The following is an 18,142-nucleotide window of genomic DNA, read 5'->3' as shown; positions in this document are numbered from 1 at the left end:
GGGATCTGTTCAACTTCTTCTTTTCAGTTTTTAGTTCTGATTTCAGGGGGGAATATAAAACGAGGCCAAATAACAAATGAAATGAAATGTTCATTTTGCATATCAAATAACCATTCAGTCATATTTATTACCATCCAAATACCTCAGAACAATCACATTTTGTGAGCCTGTAGTGTATGTAAACCCATTTCAGAAATATGTCAACCATAGAATTAGAAATTGTGGCTTAATTAAAATATCTTAGCTATTAGCATCTTCTGAAGTTCACCGGAATATGAAAATAATGCAAAATAATGACAATTAAAAACATTTTTTTAAAAACAAGTCCCAAGAATTCTGCTACTGTTGGGTGAAAAAAAAGAAGTTTAAAACAAGGTGAAAAAATGCCTGGAAAAAGTCTCTCTTTTTGTTAGCAAAACACTATCCAAAATAACTACAATCATTTACATCAGTACAAAGATATCTGGATTTAAAAATAGTTGCAATGAAAAACAAAAACAGGTTCTGGTTCCTTTTTCTTTTTTTTTCTCCTCGTTGAACAGTAAGAAAATGACACCGCGGATCAGAAAAATCTGCAAAATATGCAATGAGAAAAATAAAATCTGCATCTTAGAAAGGTTTTACAGGGTACTTCTTAGTTTTTGTACAAACATTAGAAACGGTATTGCACGTCACAGCACAGAATCGAGGTTAGTCAGCCTTTCAAAATGTGTTATTAGAGAGACAATAATAATTCAAGTTTCAGAAGGGGAAAATCTCAAGAAGAACAAAACCTTCAGTTGCCTTCTGTCACGCACGTGTATGAAAATAAGAAGCACATCAAATACTGTGTGTGTGTGTGTGTGTGTTGGAACTAAAGGCCTGGACATATTGAACCCTCCTGTTACCGGGTCAAAGTGACCTGAGGCATGTTTATATCTATATTGTAGCTAAATACGGTATGTGTACTCTTCGCAGAGGATAAAGAATATGTGCCAGCGAGTCTTATTATATTTTCTGTCTAGAGGTGTTGATGCCTCATTCCTGTTCACATATCAGTTGTTTCAAGGTTTAAAATTACAACATCGTTGCTAGTTTCTTTCGCCCTCCTACGACATTTTGCATTGTGTGATGAAACATGCAATTCTCTTGGTTGCATTCACTTTGACCGTAAACTTAATCTTAAAAGCTTGAAGCTTCATTTTTACAAACTAAATACACCTTGCTGTGAAGTGAGTTGGGTTTACCGGCGCACAGGGCTCGCATCTCGGATTTTTTCTTGCGAGTCAAAGCAAAAAAAAAGTCAGTCCAATGATGGCTCGTTTGTCGAGAAAATCAGATGGCGCATATCTCAAGGCACCACTGTAATTTAGTGTGTTACGTTTCGCAAATCAGTGTATAATCATAATTCAGTTTTTTAAATTAAAAACAAGTGCAAATATGTAAGGCAGAAGATGTTTCATACAAACTTTTTTTTTGATCATGTCCTATTGTGTTGTGGATCAAACTAACCCATTGTGAAGTTAAAAAAATAGCGAAAGCAAATGTTTCGACGGCTTTTTTTGTGGGGCAACCACCTTTTGGCTTAAATAGTGTCACTAAAAAGTAAGACAAAAAAAATATATGTATATATTTTGTTGTTGTTGTTTCTGAACATGTTTAGATAATGAAACAGCCCCAGGTCAAATTGACCCAGGAACATTAATCACGATAACAGGAAGGCTTACAGGAGGGGAATAGAATCATTTTTTAAAAATAGAAAAATACAATCAAAATCAATGTTTCTTTTGTCTACAAAAATAGTGAAATAAATGTGATTTTTTTTTCGTTTTACAAAAACAGACAACAAAAACGATGCAAGTCAAGTGTTACAGGTGCTGACAGTATTCAAACATGAGGGACAACATTAAGAATATATTATAAATCACTTCTCTATCCACACACACACATATACACACACACACACACACACACACACCTGACTTAAGACTTCATCGGCTGCACACGAAAAAATTAAAATTGCACGATAAATCGTCTGTGGGACAATAAATAACCAGAGGCTTTTTCAGAGAACCTCCACTTAAATCACATCGGGCGAATAATATATAAAAAGTAGTGCATAATAATAATAATAATAATAATAATATATATCACTGTATTAAAATTTTTAAAATGCAATCAGGGAAGGTCCAGTGATGGGAAGTAGTCAACACAAGCCACAGCGTAACCATGACAACACGGCAAGTACACGCTTGTACAGCACGGCCCGAGGACGACGTCATCCAATCAAATCGTTTGCATCCGTGTCACCTTGGAAACGGTAAAGCCCACCTCTTGGCGACGTTGGTTCACCACAGCCTCGTTTTCACACACACACACACACACACACGCACACACACACACACACACACACACAAAATCACCGAACACCACACTTTTTGTTTTTTTGTCCACTAAAAGTCTACAGCAGAATCACATTTTCGGCGTTAACGAACAGATAAACACTGAGGCATGCAGGTTAAAATATGTTTTTTTAAAGAAATTGAATCGCTCCGGAGTTTCACCCCGCTGCACACACACACTTCTTTTCGATTCATGCTACTTATTACTGATTTGTCTTCGTGGTTATTGTTGTTCCTTACGTCCATCCTGCATGCTAGCTGGTTCCAAACGTACGCTGCCATAAATGTATCACTGCATGAACATTTTTAGCTAGGTAGTTAGTAAGCTAACTAACTACCAGTAACTCTTTATTTATTTATTTTTTAATCGTTAGCTCGATTGCTAGGGCAACACACCAAAGACGCATCTTCCCTTCAGATAGTCCTAGCTATTGTGGCCTGAGTGCAAGCATGTCACTTTTTTATAAAATGTCCATCTTGCGAGAAGTAGGTATACGTCGGCATCAGAAAGATGCTGGGCAAAGTAGCATCCATTTTTCAAGCTAGTAGAAGTAGCATTGAACAAATTTATCAGCATCATTTTTTTTTTCTGGTGATGATTATAATCATAAAAATTTGGCAAGGTTGTGAATAAAAGTCTTCTCTGGGTTGTGTCAATTGTGACATTTATTGTCACTTCGCAGGGACTTGGAATTAATTTGTGCCCATCACTAGTTCTGTGTTAAAGGCATAGGCGGACAAATTCCGTTAGTGCTCCAACGTCGGCTCGCAGCAGAGCAGGGACGAGGCTACAGTCGCAACTAGTTCGCTGCCTAAAGGAGACCTATGAAGGAAATGTAGTCCCCATCTTATGTTTAAAACAGACAAAAATAGCACATTAACTCATTCAGTACCAGCCAATTCTGGACCAAGTCTGAAAAGACGTTTAAAAACGTCTTTGGGAGTGAATGAGTTAACTGCAACGGATCGGATGTGGCAATTTGGCACGACAGAACCAATAGTTAGCGTTTGACTGTTGGTTTAATCTCGGACAATCTGCTGTTGAAAGGATTTCTATCATGGAAATTTAGCGCCCATTCCTAGTTCCGTGTGAAAGGCAGACATGGATAAATTGTCCTTTTCCAACTCAGGTTCTGCAAATTTGCAGGATGCCCTTTGTGAAAGAGGCTAAAGGTCAGTAGTCTTGCATCCTAAAAGCACGTGTCGGCATTTCTGCTTTGCTATCATGGTTCGCGACCTTTGGTTAGTGTCCTCAGCAGAGTGAGTGTAGGACGCGCGTCGCGTGGGGTTGGCAGGCAGCAGACCATCACCCCACGCGCAAACATTAACATTTGCCGCTTTTTGTCTCACTTTCAAAAAAATCTAATCAAATCAAAATGTATAAAACCTCAATTTCTTTTTTTTCATCTATGAAAAGTACCAGGAAAAAAAGAGCCTGAGATGTGGGGTGAAAAAGAAGGGATGCCGGCTGCGAAGAAAGCTCGGCTGCTACCTAGAGCGGTGCCCGTACGGTTTAGTGCAGGGGTGTGCAAACTTTTTCTTCCAACGGCCGCGTATGGAAAATTCAAAGGCGTCAAGGATCACTTTGACATCCATCAACTTGAACACACTCAAACCAGTCGATCATAAATATGTAAAAGAACTCTAAATTGTGTGATATATCGTCATTGTCGGGTGGAAACATCGGATGTCCAAATATGGTCGTTTTTTTTCCCCCCCACAACTCTACGCTACGTCGTGTGTTATTTTCACACATTATTAATCAATTGAATGGGTTGAAAAATAGCTTGAGATCCACCTCTCTTGAACTCCCCGAGACTCCACCTCAGTCTGCGTGAGCTGTGAGACAGGATGTCGTCTCAAGAATGAAAGTCTGGATTTTCTCTTAGATAAGGAGCGAAAATCGTACGGTTACTGATGCATTTGACAAAGCCTGTTTTGTTCAGAATGGAAAGTGCGTCCAGATTCATTTTCACTTAATATACCGCTAAATCAGCACTGTTGGCTGTCAGACCTTTGAAAAAGAGTTTGGCAAGATAATGTCATGACAGTTGTTTGCTTTTGTGAATTATTTTTGTCTGGTTGGGTATGAATTTAAGTGTGTCTCGCGTTTGTCTAAAAAAAAAAAAATGGCGGCAACTGCAAATGGCTCCAGGTTTGGACAACTCTGGTTTAGCTGGGACTTACGCTGATATCTTCTAGTTCCAGCGGAAGTGAATCTGGCGCGGGCGGTCGGCGCCCTCCTTGACCAGGGGCTTGTGGAACTCACGGCCGGCACGCGAGTGGATGTTGGCCCAGCAGAACTCGCAATAGTACTGCAGGCAGGTGACGTTGGCGCAGAAGAAGGGCGCAAACTTGCCGCCGCAGCGAGCGCCCTGGCACTCGTCGCACAACTGGTCGTCCAGCACGTACGGCTTCACCTCCACCTGCGACATCGACCAAACATACAATATTAAACACGCGGAACGAGAAGTGCCCGTAGCCGACGGAATTCGCACGCTAGATTGGGCATTCCGCCAATTTCAACTCGGTCCGTCCACCACCAGCATACCCGCTTGTCGATGTCACCATGCTGCAGCTGCACAAATCTGGCGCTGATGGCGGCGATGTAGCTCTGCTGGTTGGAGAAGGCCACCCGCCCCGCCCCTTTGGGGTACTTGAGCTCCGGGTCGGTGTCGATCCCGGCGTAGCAGACGCCCCCGTAGAGGCGATCCATGATCATGGCCAGTTCGACTAGGCGTCAAGTGAGACCATCAGAGTTAGCGGTCTCAAAGACGGTGAGCAAGAAAAGACAAAACGGCGGCCATTACTTGCTCTCAGGGGACGAGGGACGCCTCCCACAAAGATGGTCTTGCGGGGGTCCAGGGGCTGAGAGCCGTCCATCACAAAGTCGCTGTCGCTCAGGTTCCAAGGACGGATTTGCACCTGCGGACGAGAGACTCCTTTACTCTCTTACTCTCAAAGCGGGAAACCTCCGACGGAAATTTATGACATTCAACCCGAAGCCCAAGCGAGGGTCGGTCAATTCCCACGGAAAGATTCTAATTTTAAGAGTTTCCATTGCTGTTGGACTCACAGGTTTATCCTTGATGGTGGGGCTGGAGACGCACAAGTAGAGCTTCCCGTCCTCCTCCATGCAGGCTTCAATCAGAGCCTGCACCGACGTCTCCTCCTGGAACAGCAGGAAGGCGTATCCTTTGGGTGGAAAGTAGGACTTGCTCTCAGCTTTGTGCGGCCAGTCAACCACCAGGTGACCGAAACGGCGGAAGCTGGAGGTTATTTCATCTGCCGGCGAAGTGGAAACAAAGTGTTGAGAGGAAACGTCTGGTCGAAAAAATATCCCACAATTATTGACACACTAATAAAAGTACTTGTTTGTACGTCTGTCTGAATTCTCAATGCAACTGTATGAATTTAAAAGTTAAATACAACTGAATAGTCAGTACGGTTTTTGGCCTACCACTAGAGAGCGCCTGCGTGCCATGCTCACGTTGAGAAATCACTGTCCTTGCAGACCCGATTCGGGCCCCGCCATTCTCACCTTCGTCTATGTCAGGCGGCAACCCGCCCACAAACACCTTGCGCGAGAAGCGCTCGATGCGTTCGCCGTTCTGATGCGGGTAGCAGCCGGCCGAACCCAGGACCCCCGAGAGACCCTGGTTGCCATGAGCATCATCCAGGAGATTGTCATCGATGGGGAAAAGAGAAGAGCGCCCTATAGAGGGGGACATTGAGACTAAGTCAAGGGCAGGGGCGGTCACGTGTTATTGTGTTATGTCAGCACCGACGAGGATTATCCACAATTTGTTGGAAACAAAAAGATGGAAAGAACAAAGTCTCCCTGCTCAATCCAACAGCATCAAGCATATACAATACAAACATAGCATTATTTTAAATGGATCTATCTAGCAAGCTAGCTACGTAGCTAGTGAGCTAGCTAACGATCCATTTATCCAAAATTTGTATTCATTTCATTCAGTAAAAGAGCAAAAACAGCAAATGGCGAATAATTTGGAACAAGGTGAGAAACAAAATCTCTTTCTACTACGTCATTAAACTTTAATCCCTTGATTAGAGGCTGCTGGGGTTTCTGAATCCAGATGAAAACAAAAGCATAGCAGGTTAAAAAAAAACAAACCAAAAAAAAAAAACCAAGCTAAAATGAAAAAAGCCACACAATAAGCAGACTTGCTTAATTAGTTGAAAGTTTACCTCGACGTCTCCCATAGCTCCTGGCTGCGTGTAAATGTCGGAGAATGTTTCAGGTATTTGGAGCTAAAAAAATGAACTTAAAAAAAATACTTTCACACTTTCAACACTGTGCTTAATTCTGTATAGCGAAAATGAGAATACAACTGTACATAATGATTCCGTTAAATAAATACATTGCACGTACAGTGAGTTTGATTATTTTTTAAAAAATGTACCTGAATAAATGTCTGATTTAAAAAAAAAATGTTCTAAAAGATGAAATACAAATGTACTGCAAAGTTAAATACAACAGAACTGTACTTCACAAATGTACTGCACTGGATATAAAAACCTCAAGACATCATTTTGCTCTTTGCATGAGACGGTTCCAGAAATTGCAGATTTGGCCATTCGTGCTACTTAATTATTGTACAAGCGTCTCCGGAAGTGAACACTGTAATGACATTAAAAGATAATTACCGTTGAGCATGAGGAGCCCGTCGGCAGCCTGGTTCAGGCATCCAATGCGACCTGGACAAAGAAACACACGTAGTCACACTGAGCTCGAACATTGCATGCTAGCTCAATATGCTATTCATTGCATCATAATTAATCAAAAATATGCACACCAACTATTTGCAAGGGGTTAGAGAGCAAGCCCTGCTGCAAAAAGAAAAAATCAGCAAGTAATTGACGACTCCCTCCCTCCCACACACACACACAGTCCATGTCAATATTTGGGGTCCCGGGTGTTTGGAAATGGCTAATAATAGCAACAGCAGACCACCCTAGCCAGCTCTGCTCCTTCTCCTCCTCCTCCTCCTCCTACTTTCTCCTCCTTCTTTCTCCTCCGCTTTGCCTTGCCTCTGCTGGCTGTCAAACGCAGCGTGTGAAAGGGCGATGGCGTCTAAAATTAGCCTTAGCCGTTCTACCGCTACTCCCCGCTCGGCCCGTGTCCTCTCCATCTGCTGCTACAGGAAGAACAACAAAGCTGCCTTTGGAAAGGGGGATCCGGTGGTGCGTTAATGTTCAAGAAATTCCCTGGTTGCTTGTAAACAGGATTATGAAAACTGTAGAAATGATGTCCATGAAAGTATGAAAGCTGGTGGGGAAGGTGCAAAGGAATCCTTTGAATGTAGAAGCCCCACACACAGTAAGGCAATGCTCACCTTTCATGGGATCCTGCTCGGCTCGCATGATGTCAATCAGGGAGCTTTCCAGCGAATGCATGTTGAGACTCTCGTGTAGCCTGGAGCGGTCCTGGAAGCAAAAAAAAAAAAAAAAAAAAGTAAAGGTGAGAGTGGCTTTTATTTCATCACAATTTGGCTTGGGGAATAATACTGCGAATAATAATAATAATAATAATAAAGCCTGGGCAGTATTTGGCTTGGCTCAACTTAAGATTCTTTCCGTATTTAGTTCAAGGGTCCACAAAGTATGCTCGCCAGCGCTGCGCATGACGGGCCAAGAGAGTCCAGGTGTGGGAACCCGAACCAGGAGCACGGCAAGAAACGCATGATGCGCTCATATGCGACTATTCTGGTCTGTGGCTAACATGATGAGCTCATGTTACATGTTGAAACGCAATCGGCCCTCTCACAGCTGGCGTGACCCTAATTATCCATCCACGAAAGCTTTGCATACTATCCTCTATTATCAGCTGATATGAGGCCTTCCCAAATTATAATCACATTTGGAAAAAGAATTGGTGAATTAATCAGTGATCGCAGTTTTCTCGGCATTAGCCTAAAAACAAACAAACAAACAAAAAAAGACCATTATTGGCATTGTCCAAAAGAAGGCGAACCCAACGAGAGCCGTGCATGATCATCAGATGTTTTTTTTTTTTCCTCTTCTCCCGAGCAGCCTTTTGGCCTATTGTAGACGTATTCTTAGGACGGCTTCGCGCAAAAGTAGCGAGCCACCTTAGCAGTGCTTGTCACCGACTGCCAAACATTAAGCAGACAGGAAGGAAGGAGAAAGGTCTTGGAATCTGAGCAATTTGTGATGTGACAGTGTTTATGGAAATGAAGATCAGCACCATCGGCGCAGTCGACGCCGCTTCCTGAAACGGGAAGCGTTTGTGCTTCATCACACTCGTATTAGAAATGGTTTGGTTCTTTTCGGTCATCCGTAGTGACCGTCGTTTCTTCTGGAAAGCCTTTCCACAGAGGAAAATACGTTCAAGATCAAGATTGTGATATCATTTGGGACTAGCAAAAAAAAATGTTGGATTATTATAAATGTATATTACTTGCATCTCTAGCTTCATAGTGCGCAAATTGCAAAAATTTGGAATTGACGCCAAGAGGTTTGTACTTGCCTATATGTGCCACAAGATGGCAGCAAAGCATTTTTTCCTATGAGACAAGGGTATGTTATGACAAATGAAGCTCCTCCCATCAGTTGAATAATTGCTTGGCAACAAGATGGCAATATATTGGGAATTTTTTTCAGAAGCTTCACAGCTATGAATTAGAACGCGTGGTAAAATCCGTATTGCGCGAGCTTCTATCGGTCAAAATTAAAAACAAAATGAAAATATCTCAAAAACCTAATGGGCAAAAAAAAAAAGAAACAGACACTTTTTAAAATCAGGATCAAGAATATGTCTAGGAACACATGACATTATCTCTGATTTATATTTGCTGTTATTAATTTGATATTATTACAAAAAATCTAAATTCTAAAATGAAGGGGCTCTGAGTTGTAATTGTAAACATCTCTGAATGATACGCCAGTTTTCACATCCAAAGTACAAAAAGGAAATTTCAAAACAGAAATGTGGTTAATAGTCTTGCTAATCTCGTTTTGGCCATTAGCAGCGAGATATAATCACAAAAGCAGGATGACACACGGGCCATGTTGAGCACTTTGCGTCCAATCACGTCACTCCCCAAGTGAGCCGGCGGCATGAAATGACATCATTTCATTTTCCGGAAAGACATGAAATCCTCCGCCCGGATTGGGTTGCATTGGATTGTCCCAGAGGTTGCCAATGTTGTTAGCTTACCTCGTGTGAGGAAAAAAAAGAAAGCGTTTTAACACTTTGCACAAACACCAGACGTGCCAGAAACTCATCATGCCAACAACCTCCCGACTAATTGAAAGGCTAAAAGCACGTGCCCGTAGCCCCCTCCCTCCAAAATATGCTTGGACCCACCAGGTGCCAGGGCAAATTATTGACTTTGGGGTATTTTTCCAATTTTTCCAGATTCCCCCCCCCCCCCCCCCCCACACATTTCTTTTGCAGAGCCCACTTAATAAATATTGAGCGGTGCCTTCCAAATACGTTTTGGGAGTTCGGAAAGAACAAAAAAGTTCAAACATTCGTCACATCTGTCAGTATTTTATGAAAGATGATGAATAACACGTACTCATACTGATATGCAGATGCACTGATACCCGATCTAGGGGTTCTGGTCAACCGGTCACGTACCTGCAGGGGCAGCAAAGTGTTACTGTTGCCATCCGCGCGAAACACGTTGTCCTCCGGCCAAGCCTTGGGCCCCAGCGAGGCAGCCGAGCGCGGTAACTTGGGCGGGGCGATGACATTGCTCGGGAAGGCCTTCTTGAGGGGCGACGAGACGTGGCCGCCCTGGCCCGCCCCCTTGCGGTGGTCGCGCCCCCAAGACACGCCGCCCGAACTCCAGCCGTTGCCCTGGTGAGGACCCCAGGGAGACTGCTTCATTATAGGCTGGGGGGCGGCAACGAAAGAGTTACAGTACATATGTGATGTGGTATGCTTTGGATCATGGGTTGCTCTTGTCCATCTATCGATCTATTTATCTATACAGTATATATATATATGATGAGGTATGCCTTGGATCATTTCCCCTTCTATCAACTTTCTAAACGATAGCCACTCATGTATTTTGGCAGGAATATTCACCCACGTACACTTGTATTCATTATCTCGAAAGAACCAACAAACTCAAAACAAATACAAACGTCAGCCCTGTGGAGAGAGACATTTTAATCCAAGCAAGATGAAAAAAACCAAGATGTGTTCAGAAATAAATAGGATGTAATTATGCTGTAATTTACAACGATTTGTGCAAATTGGGAAGTACCTGTCTTGTTGACAGTGGTACAGTGTGGCGAAATTATAACAATGTATCATATTAGGACCCATTAAAAAGTCGTAAGGACCCCTGACTAAGCAAAACAGAAGTTTGAACTATTTTGGGGGTACCTTCTCTGCCCCTTCTTGTGGTTAAAACATGCATCTCTTCCAATAAATCTCAGTGCTGCCTGGAGTGTTGCGGCGGCACAACGCGGTACTGGACTGAACGCGAGCAACTCGAACAATTTGCCTCAATAAATGAAGAACCCAGTGAAAAGAAATGATACAGCGAATGATTAATCGCGATTTATCTGAACCGTACGTAGAAAATGGATCGCTTCCTGGGATATGTCTGGAATTAATGTCTGGGGCCCACCTGATGTTGGTTGTAGTTGTTCCTCTGCTGCAGGAAAGCGCCCTGCTGGTTGTGCATCTGCGGGTTGATGGGAGAGCGGCGGATCTGCGGCGAGAAGGGCCCGCCGAAACCCTGCACGTTAATCCCGGAGCACGGATTAGCCGAGAAACCCTGGTAGAAAGCCGGATTGACGGACGGTGACGGCATCCCCCGGTAGAAGCCGCCGCTGCTGTCGGCGGAGGTGCATGCGGGCGCAGGTGGAGCGGGAGGAGGCGGGGGAGCAGGAAAAGGAGGAGGAGGGGGCGACGAGCTGCACGTCTGCACCGACCAAGGCGGCCCGAAGCCCGCGAGGGAAGGCGAGCCGCCGCCGCCGCCGGTGCTCTGCATCTCCGGGAAGGCGGCGACCAGACCTCCGGACAACATGTTACAGTCATTGCCGTTGTTGACTTGGTGGCCCACGGGGGAGTCCATTGGGACGGCGCGGGACGAAGTCAGGAAAGTCGGCGGCGGGGATGGCGGTGGCGTCGCGGCATCGGCGGCGTCCTCCCGCGACTCGGGGGCGAGCTCGCCGGATCGCCGCTGTCTTTCCCGGCCGATCTGAAGGTCACGGGCGGGCCGCGTCGGACGGAAGCCTCGCTGCTCGTAATCCGGCGGCACCGGGCAGCGGCGATCGGTTGAAGCCGGCTCTCGGCCCCGACTGACGGGCTCCTGGTCGGTGGACGGCGGCGTCGGAGTGCGTGTCAGCCCCGCAGGCTCATCCTGCATGCTTTGCAACCCCGATCCGCCTCGTTACGCTTCAAAATGATGACAATGTGAAGAGAGGATGTCTGGCGGCGGGGGAGGGAGGGACGGAGGGGGCCTGGCCTGTACGGAACCGGCACCGGCTACCGCTTTGGTTTGGGTCGATATGGCGAGCTTTCAACCACGACCCACCGAGTATGCGTTCTTTCTTTTTTTTTTTTTATAACAGAAGTGGGTGAGTGTTGGGATGGGGGGGAGCTCCTGCTTGCCGTTAGCTTGTGCGGTCCACGTCGGTTGCTGGCTGCCCCCCTCCTCGCTCCTCGGCTGCTGCGGCAGATGGGATTAAAGGTCTCAGACGGAACCGACGTCACGGCCGCATCACGCCCGGTTGCGCGCGCCTCCACGCCGGCCTGCCTCGCCTCACCTGCTTCGCTGAGCCTGCAAAGAGCGCCGCAGAGTTTACGTCATTTTTCTCCACGGTGCTTCATTATTCATAAAGTGCAGTGCGGGCCGACACCCTTTTTGCATCTCTGAACGTTTACAGCAAGGGTCACCACAAACTTTGAAAGCCTAATCTTGGTTTGAAAGCCCAGTTTGCTGGCCACGAACTTGACCCTATGAAACCATACTTTGAAATCCGACATACAGAAGAAACTCTAACGTGAAACCAGAGCCCTGGCGAGAAACCCTATTTTGAGACCATGACATTAGTTTGAAACAGAATTTTAAACCCCAATCTGTCATTGAACCCCCATTTTCAACCTTAACCCTTGCTTAAAAAAAAATATAGACAAACAGACCCCGTATCGGGATGGGGTGGGCCTTGGTGGAGGTCAAAAGTGCACAAATGCATCACGTTTTGGTGGGATTGCTTCCTGGTGTAACATCTCTGGCCTTCTCACTGCAACTGAACCTTTTTGGCATGTAAGAGGAATCTCCGGACCCCTCCCGTCAAACTATTCCACCCTAAAAATTCACACCGCAGGGTCCCAGATGGGACAGGTCGCATTTGGTGTGCCAGTGATGAGCCAGTGCTGGCTGGAGGAGGGTGAAATGTGGCAGGCTGCCAGCTGCTGAGAGCTGCATGAAAGCTTGGCTGTGTGTGTGTGTGTGTGTGTGTGTGTGCGTGTGTGTGCGTGTGTGAAGGGTGGGCGCGGGCAATTCCCAGCTGCCTCCACCACATGCACAATTTGACACGGCAATCCAAAGGTGATTAAAAAAAAATAAACAAAATGCGGATATTCTCCTGACAGATGCAAAATTGTGATATTTCAAGCCAAGGTGACAAAAGTACTCATGCTTTATACTGAAGTACAAGTACACACACTGTACTTGAATAAACTTCTGCTCTTAAAAAAAAAAGGTAGTACTGATGATTTTTTTAACCTACAATGTTGAAATAGTTTTTCCCTATTTTTGTCAGAACGAAACTAAAGGTCTTCCTTTAAAATGATCAGTCCTTGCTTTGATAGACGTTTTATGTATCAAAAGTGTCAGTGGTATCGATTGCTTGGTATCGATGAGTCCTCAAGGCTTGAGGACTCGCACTGGTATCGCTTTGAAAAAATATGAATTTAAAGTTGTTTTCCACTCGAGAGCACCTGGCCTTGCTCAAGCCTATCAAATGTCGCCGCATTTTGTAAAGCTTGTTGTCTCTCATCCAGTCATAGCAACGTCTCATCTGCATTCGTTTTGCTTTGCTTGATTATTCCACTATGCTTGTTTTGTGTGTGTGTTTGTGAGGGGGAGGGGGGGTGGGGAGCATTGATCAGTTCATCCTGTTTGACCGTCAATCTTGATGACTCTATCACTGGGAGTGGCCCTTGTCCCTCGTAATCCCATCTGGGGACACACAAAGCAAGTAGTCACCTTCCGGAAATAAATGGCCTGAGTCTTTTTTTTTTTTTTTCCAGAAAAATGGAACCAAATACTGATTAGGTAAGACAGTATCATGTAGAATCCACTGCCAAAATAAGACTTAACAAATGTATAATGCAGTCAAGGCAGACGTGTACTTGTGTTGTCGTCGTTGGTTGACTTTAGGCGGAGCGACACTTAACCAGTTCTGAGGCTCTTCGGATAAGACTAATATCAACAAATGTCACTGGCCAAGTCAAGTCAAGTCAACTTTATTGTCAAATATGCCCTACGTGCAACATACAGCACAGATGAAATTTCTTTCCTCTCAACCACATTGCAACCACAGGAGAGAGAGAGGAGCCGCTGCGGGTACCCGCACCGCCATCAACAGTGAATCGCAATGATCCAACTCTTAAACTTGTCTAAATTGGTCCTTTCTGAAAAAAAAGAAAGACTGTTGATGTTGCACTTCCCTGACAGAAGACAAAAATGTGAGCACTTTCCTAAAAGGAAAACACACTGACAGTGTTGCACTTCACAAAAAGAGATCAAGCCTGTTTTTTTTTAAAAAAAAAAAGAAGAGAAACACACTTTAAAAGATGAAAACACGCACTATCGATGTTTCACTTCAAAAGAAGACAAATGATTGGTGTAGGACTTTCCTAAACAGAAGACAACATAACTTGATACTGATTCCTTATCACCTAGCCGTACCAGCGGCTAATGTTTGGGTGCTTGTATGTTGTTGTTGTTTTATTCAAAAAATGTTTTTGGCATCCCTTTCATGACTTTCTAATGGGGTGGTTGTTGTGGTTTTGTCCATGTTGGAAGCTTCCAGGCCAACTGAGGTGTCTTTGTTGCGCTCAATTGTCCCTTTGTGGCCGCTCCCTGGAGCTGAATAGCTCACTGGCTCGCTCTCTGTGACGCTGACAGTTGCAGCCTTGTTTTCTTTTCTTGTCATCGCGTCGTAACGATGTCAGATCGCAATCTGGCGCTATTTTGGTTTTATCTGCGAGGGTCACACTTTCACCCTGGCACGTGGCCGCCTCCTGTCTACATGCGACTCCATTAGGACACAGTGCAGTCGACAGTGTTCCTGAGAGACACCTGCACTAGGGGGGTGGGGGGGGGGGGGGGAATCAGTTGCATAGAAAGACCACATTCAAAAAAATAATTAAAAATGACTAGTTTTACCAAAACAAATTTTAACCTATTAAAAAGCATCGAGACATATTCCAAAAATATCGACACTTAAAACACATTTAAATGTATTAAAAGACACTTGAAAAAAACTATGTTTCAGGAGCTAAACAAAAGCAAGGCTGCACATGCTTCCTGGCGGGGGGGGGGGGGGGGGGGGCTCGTGATTCAATCAAGTGGAAACCACCTGTCTGCATTAGTGCAGGTAATGCGGTTATGTGTGTGTACATCTGCCTTGTATACAATGTGGGGGTGGGGGGCTCCGTGTCCTTTGTAAAAAAAAAAAAAAAAAACAGATGCCGATAATAGAGTCAGCAGCACGGTCAGGTTTTGATTTTTAACCTAAAAAGTGAGGAACGCAGATACGTTTCAACATCTAAAACAGATTACACATACTGATTTTTAATCCCTCAAGTGAGGAGCACATGTACTCTTTTTTTAAATTTCTAAAGTGAGGGACACATACCTACTTTTATCTCTCCGAAAGTGGAGTCCACTTATACTCATTCTCATTATCTAAAGTGGGGAACACTCAATGATCATTTTAAAAGCCAAAGTGGAGGATATTGTCTGATTTTTAAAGACAAAGATGACTACACATATTTTTAATGCACCATGTGTAATCCCGCTTCACGACATCAAAAAGAAAATCGCAGGTTAGTTACTGTGCTGACTCCTCAAATACGTAGAGTACAGTAGTACATTCATTATTTGTTTCGATGGAAACTGACAATAGCCAAAAGGAAGGCGTTTTTCTTGCTAATATTGCGTGACATCCATTCTTCCATGATCAAAACCGCTTATCCTCACAAATGAAATTTGAATTCAATCATTGATGAATGAAGTAAACTTGCTTAATTCATGGCCTCGGCGTGGCAATAAAACGTTTACATTACTGCCATCTAGCGACAATTGTGTGTGGTTACGGAAGAATAAAAAATCAGGAACTTTCCAGCTCCGGCCTCCCTGTGTGGAGTTTGTATGTTCTCCCCGGGCCTGCGTGGGTTTTCTCCGGGTGCTCCGGTTTCCTCCCACATTCCAAAAACATGCATGGCAGGCTGATTGGACGCTCTAAATTGTCCCTCGGTGTGAGTGTGGGCGTGGATGGTTGTTCGTCTCTGTGTGCCCTGTGATTGGCTGGCAAATGATTCAGGGTGTCCCCCGCCTACTGCCCGGAGACGGCTGGGATAGGCTCCAGCACCCCCCCCCCCCCCCCCCCCCCCCCCGCGACCCTAGTGAGGATCAAGCGGTTCGGAAAATGGATGGATGGATGGATGGAACTTGACTTCAGAATTTACATATATCTAAACAATAAAGTTTTACTTGTTTACAATCTTCTTACTTTACATATTTATTACCATCGTGACTTGTCTTCTCCCCCCGCCATCCCCGCCCCCCACCCCCGGCTCCCCCGAGAAGTACATTCATGCGATCAACGAATGAAGTGATGCCATTTATAGACTAGAAGTTAGAATTACTGCTACAATACTCTTTTGTTGTCATTTTCTAAAGGAGAGTCATTTACAATCGACGTGAGCCTAAAAAATAGATTTTCATTCATATCTGTAATTACAGTTTCAGCCAGCGGAGGGCAGTGTTTACCAGCTTAATAACTGACGGGAAAAAATGCCTGAAGAGAAATGGATGAATCCTCCCATCCTTATTCAGGACTCCACTGGGAGATAAACTAGCAATTCCCGTTCAGTATCGCTGGAACAGCCTCCAATATTTTACAGACATCACAACGTATCATATCATTGTTTTTCAAGGTACAGTGTCAAAACACAAGCATCAATTATTTACTTTGTGATGTGCCCTATCGCTCTCTTTCAAAACTGCTTTAAAAGCTTCATGGAAAACTGTTCTCATACATGATTGGCTTTGGACTCAATGAGTTGTGAGTATTTTTATCGCTAACACAAAACGTTATCGATACAGCTGCATCAGATATCGTGACTTATCGTCCTGATCCATGGCGTCAGTTTCAAATATGTGACACATTCTTAACTCATTCAGTACCAGCCAATTCTGGACCACGTCTGAAAAGACGTATAAAAACGTCTTTGGGAGTGAATGAGTTAAGCGTCATGATGAAGTATTGAGAGACACACAAATATCAATATTGTGGAAAAAAATCTGACAAAACTTAGACCAAAAAAAAATCTTATCTGTCTATCTAGATATATATATTTTTTACAGCAATAAAATAAAAGTCACAATTTTGGACGGCGCCAGAGTAAAGTGTAGCTTTGCAGACGTATGGTTGATGATGTCATGTTTTCCTCCTCTCTAATCTCCTCGCCTTCATCTTCTTCCTCGTCATCTTCCTCATGTTGTCTGTGTTTACTCTGCGCATTCCTCGCCCGGAGCTGCGCGGTTCTAACGTTTCAGTCAAAGAACTCAAGAAGCCTTGTGCCATTGTCAATGTAAACTTTGGCCTTTTGTTTACACGCGCCCCCCCCCCCCCTCGTTACCCCCTCCTCCGGCCTTCCCTTTGAGGCTAATGTCCCGATCTCTTGCCCTCTTATTGGATAATGTCGACATGCGGCGCTCGCTCATGTCCACTCCACGTCTGCTTTCAATTGAGCCTTTGGGGATTTTTTTTTGTTTTTTTGTTTGGTCTCATCGGCAGCCAAAAGACGCTCTGATGTTTTTCAGAGTGCCTGACTTAATGCTAGCGTAGGAAACCTGCGGCCCCGGGGCCAATGGAGATTGTTAGGGGCATCATGGTAGTGTTTTGGCTAATCAGATGACAGCAACGTAATCTAATTTTGTGGTTTATACAAGGATAGCACAGGATTATTGAAAAGTGAAAAACATGACAAAAATAGCTAAAACCTATAAACAGTGTTAAAAATGTAATTCCCCCATACATACTAAACAAACTAAAACGTTTTAAAGGCTTAAAGGTGGCATGGAAAAGGGCATCATGCTGCTGCCACCTCCCCCAAAAAAAAGCCCAACAACAAAAAAAAGACAAATGGATGAAAAAATAACTGAGAAAAAATTTGATAATGATATGATCACATTTATGCCCCAAAAAAATGAGACCCCCAAAAAGCGTAGCAGACGTTATGTTGATGGAGTGTGCGAGCACTTTTTTTAGCGAAAGAATGAGTGAGGCTGATGGCAAAGTTCGGATGAGGACATTGTGACTTCCGCATTTCCTTTCCGTGCGGTGCGGTGTGACCACCTGGCCCTCAGCAAACAGAGCGTCTGTCAGCGCACGCCGGTGACACCACGGCACACAAATACAAACGGCAAAGCAGTCTTTGTTCGACCGGGGGCCATTTTAGGGACAAGGCCCTTTTGGAAAGTTATCCTTTTCCCGGCTTTGTCATACTCAAA

The 18,142-nt window shown here is 44.4% G+C and overlaps 1 protein-coding gene across 2 annotated transcripts; it reads right to left on the bottom strand.

The window, feature by feature from the left end:
• Nucleotides 1-107: 107 nt before the first annotated feature.
• cpeb2 (cytoplasmic polyadenylation element binding protein 2) lies at nt 108-12,051 on the bottom strand. 2 transcript variants are annotated; one of them, XM_086115356.1, is made up of 10 exons: nt 11,015-12,051; nt 10,012-10,269; nt 7,742-7,832; nt 7,053-7,103; nt 6,594-6,617; nt 5,923-6,096; nt 5,458-5,666; nt 5,192-5,306; nt 4,933-5,114; nt 108-4,807 (listed from the first exon to the last, which is right to left on the bottom strand). In XM_086115356.1, the coding sequence occupies exons 1-10, from the start codon at nt 11,756-11,758 to the stop codon at nt 4,580-4,582; spliced, it is 2,076 nt and encodes a 691-aa protein (XP_085971482.1). In that variant the 5' UTR covers nt 11,759-12,051; the 3' UTR covers nt 108-4,579. The 2 variants fall into 2 exon arrangements, with proteins under 2 accessions (XP_085971482.1, XP_085971483.1); XM_086115357.1 differs by lacking the exon at nt 6,594-6,617.
• Nucleotides 12,052-18,142: the final 6,091 nt, after the last annotated feature.

Source organism: Hippocampus guttulatus, chromosome 7 (genome assembly GCF_054856545.1).
Source record: "Hippocampus guttulatus isolate MCC_2025c chromosome 7, RoL_Hgut_1.0, whole genome shotgun sequence".
NCBI lineage: Eukaryota > Metazoa > Chordata > Actinopteri > Syngnathiformes > Syngnathidae > Hippocampus > Hippocampus guttulatus.
The sequence above is the reverse complement of the archived record's forward strand: the minus strand, read 5'-3'. Positions and strand labels throughout refer to the sequence as shown.